The sequence below is a fragment of the Prionailurus viverrinus genome, chromosome A2, assembly GCF_022837055.1.
Source record: "Prionailurus viverrinus isolate Anna chromosome A2, UM_Priviv_1.0, whole genome shotgun sequence".
In the NCBI taxonomy this organism is placed as follows: Eukaryota; Metazoa; Chordata; class Mammalia; order Carnivora; family Felidae; genus Prionailurus; species Prionailurus viverrinus.
In genome coordinates, this window is record NC_062562.1 from 108692190 (window position 1) to 108707128 (window position 14939).

Sequence of the window (14939 nt, forward strand, 5' to 3'; positions counted from 1 at the left end):
ATGTGGTACCCTTTGTGTCATTGAATTTATCCACAAACCATAAGAAATAGATAGCATTAGTACACCATTTTAAAGAAATGTTTAATAGGCATATCACAGCCAATGTTTACTCTTGAAGAATAGGCTACATGTGTACCTAGATGGGCAGGAATGGGTTCTGTAAAGTACTTTCGCTTCACTGTAAAAATATCTTTTATCTAAATTCCTTGAGGTGAATAAATATTGCTATCATTACATGGAAGAAAATGTTGCTAGATAATTAAGAGCTACAGTGTCAGACTGTCTGAGTTTGTATCCTGACTTGTTCAGTTCTTAATTATATTAATTCAAACTAGTTTTCAACCTCTCTGTAGCTCAAAATTTTTTCATTATACAAATAATAATAGTAACCGTATCATGAGTCACACTGATATATAGATTAAATGAAGTAATAGGAGTAGGGCATTTAGAACATAGTAAAATCTAGGTGTATGTTAACTCTCATTTGGCAAGTAAACAACCTGAAGAACAGAGTCCAATGTCATAGAGTCAGAACTAAAAATTCATAATCATGACTTTTAGATTCCACATTACTGCTCCTCTATATCCACCATGCCAATTGTTTCCAAACTTGACTTTTGGATCCTGAGGTAAACCAAAGAATTATTCCAAGGGATCTTCAATTTCATAAAAGTGATAATAATAATAGGATATAATATATATTAAGCTTGTATTGTATGTTAACCACTATGCCAAATCTCTTATACAGATTTTCATTTAATCAAAATCCTATTAGATAGATATTATTACTTATCCATTTATAGATAAGGAAAGTAAGTCTAAGATTATTTAAGTTGATAAATAACTGTCCAAGGACACAGTAGTAATTTCCTGGGTTAGAAATCAAATTCAGTCAATGTGGCTTAAAAGCTCAAATCTTAACCACTAACTTTTACCTACTGACTTAACATAAATAAATAAATGGACAGCATCTCACCACTAAAATTCATCATATTCAAAAGTTGGACACACCACACTGTCCTCCACTATCCCATCATCAAAGAACCTCAAATGCAGTGTAGTTCTCCAAGCATATATTCCACTTGTTTATACCATGGCTGCCTTAAAGAACCCACATTTTCCATTTGTTTCTGGAGCATTGAAGATAAACTACTACAATATACCCAAGAGTAGATTCACTAAATGGTACTGGTTTCTTTCATACCTATAATTATAATATCTGTCCTCATGCAGAGTGTGAAAATATATACATATTTTTGGCATGTATATTTACAAATTTCATTGATTAAATGTAATTTAAGCTTCATCATTTTGCTTGAAGTTGTATTCTCAAGAAAAGATAAAAGTACATAATACATAAACTTTATTTAGTGCCTATTTAGATGCACTATTCATTCAATTAGATGATATCTAGTATCCTGATACTAAGATTTTATGCTTCATTTTTTAAATTTGCATGACTTTTAAAGTAGAAAATATATTCAGGTGGTGCAGAAATTTTAAAGGTAGTAAAGAATATTAACTTAATGGAAAATCTTCCTCATATTTCTTAATCCTAGTCATATAATTCACCTTCCCACAGGCAACCATACAGTAAGTTCTTATTACCTTTCCAGATATATTTACATATATTTACATTATATATATAAACTTACATATATATATACATATATACATATATATGTATATGTATATATGTATATATGTACATATATGTATATATGTGTATGTATGTATATATATATAAACTTATATCAACTGTATATATAAACTTATATATATAAACTTTTATAAAGTATATATATAAACATATATATGCACGTATATACATATACATATACATACAGATATATATGTATATGTATATATGTATATATAAATTTCCCCTTCCTCATTTTTATATTCATATGCCTTCTGTGGTGGTGCCAAATTGTTTTCCAAAGAGCTTGTTCCAATTTACGGTCATTACTAATTTATAAAACTGCCTGTTTTAGTTTTTCCATCAATACTGGGAGAATATTTGCATTTATGTTTCATACTTAAACAAGGTTACATATGCTGGGCATGTTAGCAGGCTGATCAGCACCAAAGTTAAACAATATAAACCTTAATTTAAAAGAATAAAGTTATGTGCATTAACTCTTTAGTGATAAGATTAAAGATTTTGTTAACACGCATCTGAGATCTGAAACAATAAATATATACCCAAAAGCTTTTGGAAGTTCTTGGAAGAGAAGTTTTAATCATCAGAGAAGGTTAAATTATAACTTAAATTTTTCATTTGTAGAAAAATCTCAGTGACATCAGTGATTTTATTTCTATAGAATCATTATCTTTTGTGGGCAATTGATAAGATGTTTTAACCACCTTAAAAACCTAAGAAGAAAAAATCTCAAATGGCAGGATCTCTGCCAAAAACTTTTTAAAAAATTATTTGTTTCCTTGTTGAAAGCCAACTATGTGACTGAATTTTTCCTCATAAACATCACGCAATATAATTTGTCCAACAAGTCTATGAGGTTAATGATATCAATACATATTTTAACACCAGAAAAATGAAACTCCACAATATTAACTAGTTCCAGGTGACACAATTAATATGGTATGGTAAGTAAATGAATAGGTAAATGTTTCCCATAAGTACTAGTCACAAGATAGACAAAACATTGTTGAATGAAAAGATTAAACATATGATAGCTGTATAATTGTGCTAAGCCACCTAAAAAAATATGTCTTACCTCTAAAACAAATGACAAAGAAGGAGTGAAAGGCTTCAGATGACCAAATCTACACAACATTAAGAACACCAAGCAACGGAAAGTTTCCAGTACAGCTGCCTTAGGTCTGAAATAAATATCATTGACATGTATTAGCTTTAATATGTTCTTTGTATGTTTACATGTTATAATTCATATGATGAAACACATTTTTTTCTAATTTTCAAGAAATACACGGTATGTTAATGTATTTAAGGAGCATGTGCCTCTGAGGTGGTTTGAAAACAGCCATCACACTAAGAAATAAAATGCATTTTCTTTTTAAAGAAAATCAGTTCCTAATCAATCTATTGCTTAGTTTGAGCACTGATGAGTTAGGATGAAGCATACACTCAATTAATAAATAAAATATCAAAGAACTAAATTTCTAGGATCCAAAGTAAGTGAGACTCCTGCCACTCACTAAATACTTTTATACTTCATTCATTTCATTTCATTTTGATTTTTTTTAAATAATGTCGATTATTTATTATTGAGAGAGAGAGAGAGAGAGACTGCACATGCAGGAGAGGGTTAGAGAGAGAGGGAGACACAGAATCTGAAGCAGGCTCCAGGCTCTGAGCTGTCAGCACAGAGCCCGACATGGAGCTTGAAATCACGAACCGCAAGATCATGACCTGAGCCGATGCTTAACCGACTGAGCCACCCAGGCACCCCATACTTCATTCATTTTATTTATGTATTTATGTATTTATGTATTTATGTATTTATGTATGTATGTATGTATTTATTTATTTATTTATTTATTTATTTATTTATTTATTACTTCATTCATTTTAAAAATGACTTGCAGGGGTGCTTAGGTGGCTCAGTGGGTTAGGCTTCCAACTCTTGGTTTTGGTTCAGGTCATGATCTCACGATTTGTGAGATGGAGCTGCATGTCGGCCTCTGACCTGACAGCATGGAGCCTGCTTGGGATTCTTTCCCTCTCTCTCTGTTCCTCAGCCCACCCCCCTCTCTCTCTCAAAATAAAAAATAATTTAAAAAAGAGAAAAAAATGACTTGTAAGGAAGATTTTAACTCTTCTAAAATAATGAACTGTCAATTTCTGAAATATTGGGAAAATGGATAATGTATGATTATGCCTAATATGATAGGTAGCACAATTATAGTCCTTTGTTATCTATTTTGTGACGTTCATTTTTTGTATGCATGGTATTCTTAAAATTCAAACTCTAAAATAAGTGAACTAAGCATGTTTATGTATTTGAAACAGCATCAAATATCAAGCACAGGTAAGTGTTTACAAATTATCTTGTAATGATTGGAATGAACAGCTTTTTTTATTAGCATAAAATAAGCTTCTTATGATATTCATTTGTTGGATAACTATTTTTTGTAACAGGTAAATAGTATTGTTATGACAAGTGAATTTTTTGACTAAAATATTCTTGAATTAATCTCATAATACAGACATATTGATTAGTTAATTTAGATTATAATGGTATAAAGAAAAAAGTGAAGAAAATATAAAGTAGTATATTTATTTAACTTAAATATTTCTTCTGCATCTATTTTTAATTTTTTTAATGTTTATTTATTTTTGAGAAAGAGAGAGAGAGAGGAAGAGAGAGTGTGAGCAGGGGAGGGGCAGAGAGAGAGGGAGACACAGAATCCAAAGCAGGCTCCAGGCTATGAGGTGTCAGCACAGAGCCCAATGTGGGTCTCAAACTCATGAACCATGAGATCATGACATGAGCCGAAGTTGGAAACTTAACTTACTGAGCCACCCAGGCACCACTGTTCTGCATCTATTAATTATGACTGTTTCTGTAAAACTGAATACAAATTTTTATACAAAAGAAGAGAACATTTTTTCAAGTATTTTAAACTCAGTTAAAACAGGGTAACAATTTTTGATTTGTTTGTATTCAAGTAATGTGACTTATCTTTTTGTGAATAAGATATAAAATCAAATTAAAATTTTTCTCCTTGTAAAATAATGCTATATAATTGGTATAAGCTATTTTTTAAAATTGGTATCTGGGTAGGTTCCAAGGGAAAGAAAAGGAAATTTCTATTTTATCTTATTTACTTTTTTAAGCTTCATTTATTTACTTTGAGAAAGAAAGAGAGAAGGTACAAGCAGGGGAGGAATAGAGAGAAAGAGAGAGAGAATCCCAAGCAGGCTCTGCACTGCCAGTGCAGATCCTGACTCGGGGCTGGTCCCACAACCATGAGATCATGACCTGACTGAAATCAAGAGTTGGATGTTCAACAGACTGAGCCACCAAGGTAGTCTATAAAATTTCTATTGTAAAACACAATTAATTTCTATTAATTATATTCTATTCTTTGCTTTTTAATCTTTTATATTGTGAGAAGAAATCTACATATAAAGAAATATATAAAACAGAAATGTGCAATTTGATAATTTTTAACAAATCAAGAACCTTGTAACTACCACTCAATATCAGCACCCCCAAAGAGAACTCTTACCTCCTCAATACTTCTACCTTCCCTCTATCTCAGAAAGAATCAGTACCCTTTTATGATAATCATATTCTCTTTGCTCTGTTTTAAATTTATATTTTTACCACATTAGCATAAATGTTTAAAAATTCCTGTATAGGTGTTTCTTTTTACTTTTAATAAATGGGATTGTATTGTATGCACTGTGTGTATCTAGCATCTTTCACTTAGTGTTAATGAGATGCATCTTTGACGTTGCATGTAGCAGCAAGTCATGCTTTTCACTCTTGTATACTGTTCATTGTGTGAATATACTGATATCCATGCATCGATCTGCCTTGTAAAGGACATCAGGACTGTCGGCTACACTTGATTATTATGAAAAATGTCTGAACATTCTTTTCCGTGCCTTTAGACTTCCAGGTAAAATTGTTTATATGTTGAAATTTAGTAAAATCTTCAGTATTTCAAGTTAGTTATCACAATATAAACTCTCCCCTCAGTGTGTGAGCCCTTCATCAGTAGGGATTGTCAATACTTTTAATGATAGTCATGTGGGATAAAAGGTGTTTTCTACTCATAAAATTTGCAAACAGCGTCTCTGATTTGAAGATTTTATTTTTTACTATCTTAATGAGGGTTAATTATTGAAGAACTGACTTTCTTAATGTTATTATAGTCTAAGTAATCAATTTTATCTTTAGGAATAGGGATTTGTGTGTACCATTTAACATTTTTACCTACTTTAAGGTTATAGAGATACATTACTCTGCTATTTTCTGGAATATTGGTTTTCCATTCACTTGTAAATCTACAATCCCCTGGCCCCAGGATTAACTTTTTATGGTGTGAAATATTTGTCAAGTTTATTTTTCTTATTCCTATGTGGAAATCCAATGTTTCCAAGACCATTTATTGAAAAGACAGCCTTTTCCCATAGCTCTGCAGGGACACCTTTGTCACAAATCAAGTATGTATGTATATGTATATAGATATTTCCTAGGTTCTCTGTTTTAATCTTTGTGCCAATAAAGTATGTCTAATTACTGTAGCTTTATAATAAATCTTGATAGCCAGTAGTGCAACTATTGCCATTTTGTTAAATCTCAAGACTGTGTTGACTATTACAGGTCCTTTTCATTCCCATATACGTATGTCTTAGAAATGCCTACCCAATTCCAGAAAAAGCCTTTTTACAATTTTAATTCCAACTGTATTAAATATGTAAGTCAATTTGGTGAGAATTGTAATGTTTATAATACCGAGCATTCCAATCTTTGAATATAGTTATCTCTCCATTTATTTAGTTTAATTATTTTTCATAATATTTCAATAGTTTGACAATGTTCTATAGAGATATTTTACTCATTTTTTAAGTTTTTATTTTAATTTCAGTTAGTTAACATGCAGTGTTATATTAGTTTCATGGGTACCATAGAGTGATTCAACACTTCCATACATCACCCAGTGCTCAACACAAGTGCACTCTTTAACCCACATCACCTATTTCACCCATCCCCACTTTCCACTCCTCTCAGGAAACCATCAGTTTGTTCTCTATAGTTAAGAGTCTGTTTCTTTGTTTGTCTCTCTCCCTCCTTTTTTTTTTCCCTTTGCTCATTTGTTTTGTTTCTTAAATTCCACATATGAGTGAAATAATATGGTATTTGTCTTTCTCTGACTGACTTATTTCTCTTGGCATTATATTCTCTAGCTCCATCCATGTCATTGCAAATAGTAAGACTTCACTCTTTTTTGTGGCTAAATAATATTCCATTATATGCATATAAAATATATCATTATATATAATATATCATCATATGGAATATGTATTATTACATATATATGTCATTACATATATGTAATATATATCATATATTCTTTACCCATTCATCAATTGATAGATTGCTTTGATCCATTTTGAATTTATTTGGTGTATGGTGTATGTTTCATTTTTTTGCATGCGGCTGACCAGTTTTTCCAACACCATCTATAGAAGAGATGAGTTTTTCCCAATGAATATTCTTTCCTGCTTTGTTGAAGATCAATTGACCATATAATTATAGGTTTATTTTTGGGTTTCCTATTCTGTTCTATTGATCTATGCGTCTATTTTTGTGCCAGTACCATACTGCTTTGATCACTACAGCTTTGTAATATAACTTGAAGTCCAGAACTGTGATGCCTCTAGCTTTGTTTTTCAAAATTGCTTTGGTTACTCAAGGCCTTTTGTGGTTCCATATAAATTTTAGAATTGTTTGTTCTAGTTCTATAAAAAAAGAGTTACTGGTATTTTTATAGGGATTGCAATGAATGTGTAGATTGCTTTAGGTAATATAGACATTTTAATAATATTTGTTCTTCCAAAGCATGAACCTAAAATATCTTTCCATTTCTTTATGTCATCTTCAATTTATTTCATCAGCATGCAGTTTTCAGAATACAGGTCTGTGTCACCTCTTCGATTAGGTTTATTACTAGGTACCTTATTATTGTTGCTGTAATTATAAACGGGAATGTTTTCTTAATTTCTCTCTCTGCTGCTTCATTATTGGTGTATAAAAATGCAACAGATTTCTATACATAGATTTTGTATTCTGTGACTTTACTGAATTTATCAGTTCTAGCAGTTTTTTTGTTGGAGTCTTTCAGGTTTTCTATATGGAGTATTAGGTCATCTGCAAATACTGAAAGTTTTACTTCTTCGTTACTAATGTGGGTGCATTTTATACCTTTTTGTGTCTGATTGCTATGGACTTCCAGTACTATATTGAATACAAGTGGTGAGAGTGAACATCCTTGTCTTGTTCCCGACCTTAGAAGGAAAGCTCCTAGTTTTTCCCCATTGAAGATTATATGAGCTGCAGGTGTTTTGTAGGTTGCCTTAATGATGTTGAGGTATGTTCCCTCTATTTTTATCACTTTATGACACTTTTTTTAAAGTCTATTTCTTTATTTTGAGAGAGAGAGAGAACGTATGCAGGAAGGACAAAGAGAGAGGGAGAGAGAGAGAATCCAAAGCAAGCTCTGCACTGTCAGCATGAACCATGAGATCATGCTCTGAGCTGAAACCAAGAGTCAGACACTTAACCAACTTGAGCCACCCAGGCACCTGTGAGGGTTTTTATCATGAATGGATGCTGTACTTTGTCAAATGTTTTTTCTGAATTTATTGAAATGATCATATGGTTCTTATCCTTTCTCTTACTGAGATGATATGTCATGTTGATTGATTTGTGAATACTAAACCACCGTTGCAATCCAGGAATAAATCTCAGTTCATCGTGGTGAACATTATTTTAATGTATTGTTGGATTCTGTTTCCAGTATTTTCTTGAATATTTTTGAATCTTTATTCACCAGAGATATTGGCCTGTAGTTCTCTTTTTTGGTGGAGTCTTTATCTGGTTGTGGTATCAAAATACTACTGGCCTCATTGAATGAATTGGAAGCTTTCCTTCCTCCTCCTTTTTTTTTTTTTTTTTTGGAATAGTTTGAAAAGAATAGGGATTAGTTCTTTAAATGATTGATAGAATTCCCTGGGAAGCTTAGCCCTGAACTTTTGTTTGTTGGAATTTTTTTATTATTGATTTGATTTCTTTGCTGGTTATTAGTTTGTTCAAATTTTCTATTTCTTCCTCATTCAGTTTCAGGAAGTTATATGTTTCTAGGAATTTATTTACTTCCTTTTGGTTGGTCAATTTGTTGGCATATACTTTTTCATAATATTCTTTCATAATTGTTTGTATTTCTGTGGTATTGGTTTTATTTCTCCTCTCCCATTTGTGATTTTATTTGAGTCCTTTCTTTTTTCTTGATAAATCTGGCTAGAGGTTTATCAATTTTATTGCTTTTTCAAAGAACCAGCACCTGGCTTCAATGATCTGTTCTACTGATTTTAAGTTTCTGTATCATTTATTTTAGCCCTAATCTTTATTATTTTCTTCCTTCTGCTGGTTTTAGGTTTGTTTATAGTTGTTTTCCTAACTCCTTCAGGTACAAGGTTAAGTTGTTTAGTTAAGATTTTTCTTGCTTCCTTAGGTAAACCTGTATTGCTGTAATTTCCCTCTAAGAACTACTTTTGCTGCATCCCAAAGGTTTTGAACCATTGTGTTTTGATATTTACTTCTTTCCATTCACTTTTTTCATTCCTTTGTTATTTATTTTTTTTAATTTTTTAATTTTATTTTTTTAAATTTACATCCAAGTTAGTTAGCATATAGTGCAACAATGATTTCAGGAGTAGATTCCTTAATGCCCCTTACCCATTTAGCCCATCCCCCCCCAACCCTTCCAGTAACCCTCTGTTTGTTCTCCCTATTTAAAAGTCTCTTATGTTATGTCCCCCTACCTGTTTTTATGTTATTTTTGCTTCCCTTCCCTTATGTTAATCTGTTCTGTGTCTTAAAGTCCTCATATGAGTGAAGTCATATGATATTTATCTTTCTCTGACTAATTTTGCTTAGCACAATACCTCTCGTTCCATCCACGTAGTTGCAAAAGGCAAGATTTCATTCTTTTTGATTGCCGAGTAATACTCCATCGTGTGTATATGTGTGTGTGTGTGTGTATATGTATATATATATATATATATATATATAAATCCCATCTTCTTTATCTATTCATCCATCGATGGACACTTGGGCTCTTTCCATACTTTGGCTATTGTTGATAGTGCTGCTATAAACACTGGGGTGCATGTGTCTCTTTGAAACAGCATACCTGTATCCCTTGGATAAATACCTAGCAGTGCAATTGCTGGGTCATAGGGTAATTCTATTTTTAATTTTTTGAGGAACCTCCATAGTGTTTTCCACAGTGGCTGCACCAGCTTACATTCCCACCAGCAATGCAATAGAGATTCTCTTTCTCAGCATCCTCGCCAACACCTGCTTTTGCCTGAGTTGTTAATGTTAGCCATTCTGACATGTGTGAGGTGGTATCTCATTGTGGTTTTGATTTGTATTTCCCTGATGATGAGTGATGTAGAGCATTTTTTCATGTGTCAGTTGGCCATCTGGATTTCTTTGGAGAAGTGTCTATTCATGTCTTTTGCCCATGTCTTCAACTGGATTGTTTCCAGTTCCTGTCTTTATTCCATTGGATATTCATTCCTTCTTTGTCAAAGATTAGTTGGCCATACATTTGTGGGTCCATTTCTGCGTTCTCTATTCTGTTCCAATGATCTTAGTGTCTGTTTTTGTGCCATCTATGCACTTTTTGATTTCTTCTTTTATTTCTTTACCTATTCATTGTTTATAGCATATTATTTCACCTCCATGTATTTGTGTTTTTTGCAGATTTTTTATTGTGGTTGACTTCTAGTTCCATACCATTGTGATCAGAATGGGTACATAGTATGACTTCAATTTTTTTCAATTTATTGTTGCTTATTTTGTAGCCTAATATATGATCTATTCTGGAAAGTGCTCCATGTGCACTTGAAAAGAATGTGTATTCTGTTCTTTTAAGATGGAATGTTCTGAATACATTTGTAAAATCTATCTGTTTCAGTGTGTCATTCAAAGCCATTGTTTCCTGGTTGATTTTCCATTTATATGATCTATTGATGTAAATGGGGTATTAACATCCCCTACTATTATTGTATTATTAGCAACTAGTTCCTTTATTAACTATTTTTTGTATTTTTTTAAAAAGCTTATTTATTTTGAGAGAGAGAGAGAGAGAGAGAGAGCATGAGTGGAGGAGGGGAGAGAGAGAGGGAAAGAGAAAGAATCCCAAGCAGGCTCTGCATTGTCTGCACAGGATCCAATGCGGGGCTCAACCCCATGAACTGTGAGATCATGACTGAGCCAAAGTCAAAAGTCAGATGCTTAAACAAATGAACCACCCAGGCACCCTTGTTTTATGTATTTGAATGTTCTCCTGTTGGGTCCATAAATATTTACATTTGTTACATCTTATTGTTCAATTGTCCTCTTTATTGTCTCCTTTATTACTATATGCTGCCCTTCTTTGTTTCCTGTTACAGTCTTGATTTAAAGTCTCTTTTCTTGGAGTGCCTGTGTGGCTCAGCTGGTTAAGTGTCTGACTCTTGGTTTCAGCACAGGTCATGATCCCAGGGTCATGGGATCAAGCCCCATATCAGGCTCCAGACTGAGTGTGGATCCTGCTTAAGATTCTCTCTCTCTCCCTGTGTCCCTCTCCCCAACGCATACTCTCTCTAAAACAAATCAAAACAAAAAACTATACTATTGGTATTAGCTTATTGCTACCTCTCATAAGTATATGCAACCAATAGAATTATAATCTTTAAAATGTGAGATCCTGATTCTTCGGATCTGGGTTAATTATTTCAGAGGGAACTGTGACCTATTTTTCCATTTTATTAGTTCATGGCTCTGTAGGTACTTTACTTCTAGTCTAGAAAAGTAGGGATAGAGAGCCCCCCAAAATAAATTATAAACACAAGTGTTTATAGGTGCATGTTCTAAACCATCCCATTAACCAGTATGTTCATTTTGATCTTGATGATTTGGTGACTGATAAAACTCCAGAATCTGCTGTTATTCCAGAACACCAATTAAGCATTCCTTGGGAAAGTAACATAATATTTAATATAAATTAAGCATGTGTTTCCTGGACTTTTATTTTTACAATTTCCTGAAAGTAATGGTATTGGTTACCTACTTAAACAATTACACTACAACAAAGATAAGATCTCAAGAATGACTGAGTTTTTTGTTTTGTTTTGTTTTGTTTTGCAGTTTTTCACCAAGTTACAGTATATGTAAACTGTAGAATACGTGAATTTGGGAGTCACATTGTTTGGGTTTCTACTGTGTTCTATCTCTTACTATCTGTCTGTCTGACTTTTTTAGCCTGTAAAATGGGCTTTATAGTAATTCTTATCTCAGGGCGTTGTTGTAAGAATTAATAACATATTCCATGGCACATATTAAGTGCATAAATATAGGTATTAGTATTAATATTAATATTTGATAAATACTAAGTAATAATGAATAGGTATTTTTCTACATACTTCCTACCGTAAATGCATTTAAAATTTTTTTTTTCAACCTTTATTTATTTTGGGGACAGAGAGAGACAGAGCATGAACGGGGGAGGGGCAGAGAGAGAGGGAGACACAGAGTCGGAAACAGGCTCCAGGCTCTGAGCCATCAGCCCAGAGCCCGACGCGGGGCTTGAACTCCCGGACCGCGAGATCGTGACCTGGCTGAAGTCGGACGCTTAACCGACTGCGCCACCCAGGCGCCCCCATAAATGCATTTTAAAATTGTGCAAGTGAATGCATTTTCTCACTAGGGTAGTATTTAAAGCAAGATTCTTTAAATATGCTGTGTGAGGGAAAGGACATACACTTTAAGTACATAGCACACACATTCTGGCATATATGTGAACTGTTCAATGGCAAAGGAAAAGTACCCAATATGTTTCATATTTTATTAATTACTCAGAATTATGGTCTATGTTTTGCCAAATTACTCATTACACTTATAAGTTTTCCTTATAACCTTAAACAACCTAAATCTCATTTAAAAGGCTTAGATTGTAAATGCATTCTTGATTTTAAAAATTGGATAAACTACACTGTTTAACAACATACTGTGAAATTATAGTTTCAACTTTATTTTTTAATAACAAATGTTTGATGACTATTGAAGTTTCACATATATTTTTAAGACAACATTATAAACTACACAAAAGGAAAGAATCTCACTTCTTACCTTTGATCCAGAAGAAATCCAATGGAGGTCAATGTCAGAATAATGAAGCAAACCCTCAGAAGGAGGGTAACTTGTGATAGTGCCTGTCAAGCAAATACAGAGACCAAAGATTCTTTAGGAGAGTTCTCAAAAAGAACATTAGAACTAAAAGCTGTCAAGAAAACCAGCCTCAGATTTTATTTTATATTACACCATTTGTCACTGGCATTTTTCAAAAAGGCTAATTATGCAGCAGACATTTTGGTTTCCTTAATGTCATTTAATTATCTTGCTGAACACTTGGGAGAATCAAGTGGACACTTCCACAGAACTATTTTGTTTAAAATATTCTTTCTAAAAATTCTCCTTTAAAGTTATGACTGTCATAATTCTTTGAAACACCTGTGCCCCACATATGGAGAAATCACTTACATTTTTATGAATAAATAGCACAGTCCAATAGTTATTTTTATTATCACAAATTCTTTGTGGCTTCAAACCCAACACTGTTTTTAATACAGAAAATATTTAAAGCAGAACATGTTTATGCGTGCCAACACATAAATAAAACATATTGCACAAATATATATTCATATTTGATGAAATCTACAGATTTCCTATGTACATGCCAAGGGTTATATTTTCAATTATTGTAATAAAACATTTTAATCATAATTATAAATGAATTATGCATTTTGTTTACATGTCAAAATTTAATAATGTTTATTGAGCATCTACTATTTTATAGCTTCTATGTTATATGTTTCATATATTTCAATTCTTTTCTTTAGTCCCAACAACCTTACAGATAAGGTATCATTATATCTGCTTCATATATGAATAAGGTAACTTTTCCATCGTCACATAGAAATAAATAACACCTCTGAAATTCAAAATACCTTTCCCTGACCTCAAAGTATGACAATGGTGGAATAAATATGAGCACAAACCTAAACAGTCAGGGGCAGAGAGGTTGAAGAGCTAATATTTAGGGTCAGATGAATACTGTTTTCATGTGAGAGTGGATCTGTAAAAGCAAGAAGTTGGATGCACACCCCTTGAATGATTCCCCTACTCACTGATGGTGTTTATGTTGCATCTTAATGAGAACACCAGAAGTGTGACACAGCAAAGTGGCTAATAGAGTTATCAAAACATGCAAACACTCTTTCTCTGCTTTTTCATGAAATACCTAGAGGTAATTTCAACTCATTTATTAACTAATATATATACCTACAAAAACTGCATCTGTCCACAGTTTTAAACAGTAAGCAAAAGCCATCAATCACAAACACTGTTCACGTCCAATACCCCCTCTCCACACTGCCTTATACATCAAGCCTGACCTCACAGCCAACTTATAACACCTCTCTATTCAGTATCGTATGCTTGGATGGTACCTGGAATTTAAAGGGATTTAAAAGCTTCCAAAGAAATAGTTTTCTAGACGAGTATTGATGAGTAATCAAAAATATGAATAAAAAATATCGATTTGTTTTGGAGTATGGGGACTAGGTAGGTATCAGATATAAGAGGGAAAGCTCAGTGGACACCAGAATGTTTTAGTGGAGAGCTATAGAGTGCTATTTGGATATGTGGAATTCAGCAATGACTGCTTTGGGACAATGCAGCAAAAGTGCCAGAAAATTATTTTCAGGGTGGTAGCAGTAACTAGGTCTGTTTAAGTAGATTAATGGCTGTTTAAGGGATATGTTCTAAATACTCCAAGAGCTTCAATTTCTTCTTAGAATAAAACTCAGAAGTCCTTACTCTGGCCCATATATAACATATCCCCTTACCATATTGCCCCCTAGTAATCTCTCCGCCTTTCATATCACAAATTTTGTTCTTCTTTCAACATGGCAAGCATCCTTCCCACTCAAGTCTGTTTTATTTACTGTTGCTTCTATTGGAACAACTTCCCCCAGGGATCCTTAGAATTCATTCCTTCATTTCACTGAGGTACTATTCAAATCGACATCCTTGTCTGTCATATATAAAATAGCACTTTTTCATAATCATCTATAACCTTATTCGTTATATTGTTCTCCATACAACACT

At 32.9% G+C, this 14939-nt stretch overlaps 1 protein-coding gene across 7 annotated transcripts in view; it reads right to left on the minus strand.

Annotated features, from left to right (window-relative positions):
* Positions 1 to 14939, minus strand: part of AGMO (alkylglycerol monooxygenase) — a 400045-nt gene that overhangs the window by 163231 nt on the left and 221875 nt on the right. For all 7 annotated transcript variants that reach the window (XM_047851087.1, XM_047851089.1, XM_047851083.1 and 4 more), the window contains 2 exons: positions 12900 to 12982; positions 2739 to 2844 (listed from right to left, as the gene is read on the minus strand). In XM_047851087.1, the coding sequence (XP_047707043.1) occupies positions 2739 to 2844; positions 12900 to 12982 (189 nt within the window). The remainder of the gene's footprint in view (positions 1 to 2738; positions 2845 to 12899; positions 12983 to 14939) is intronic.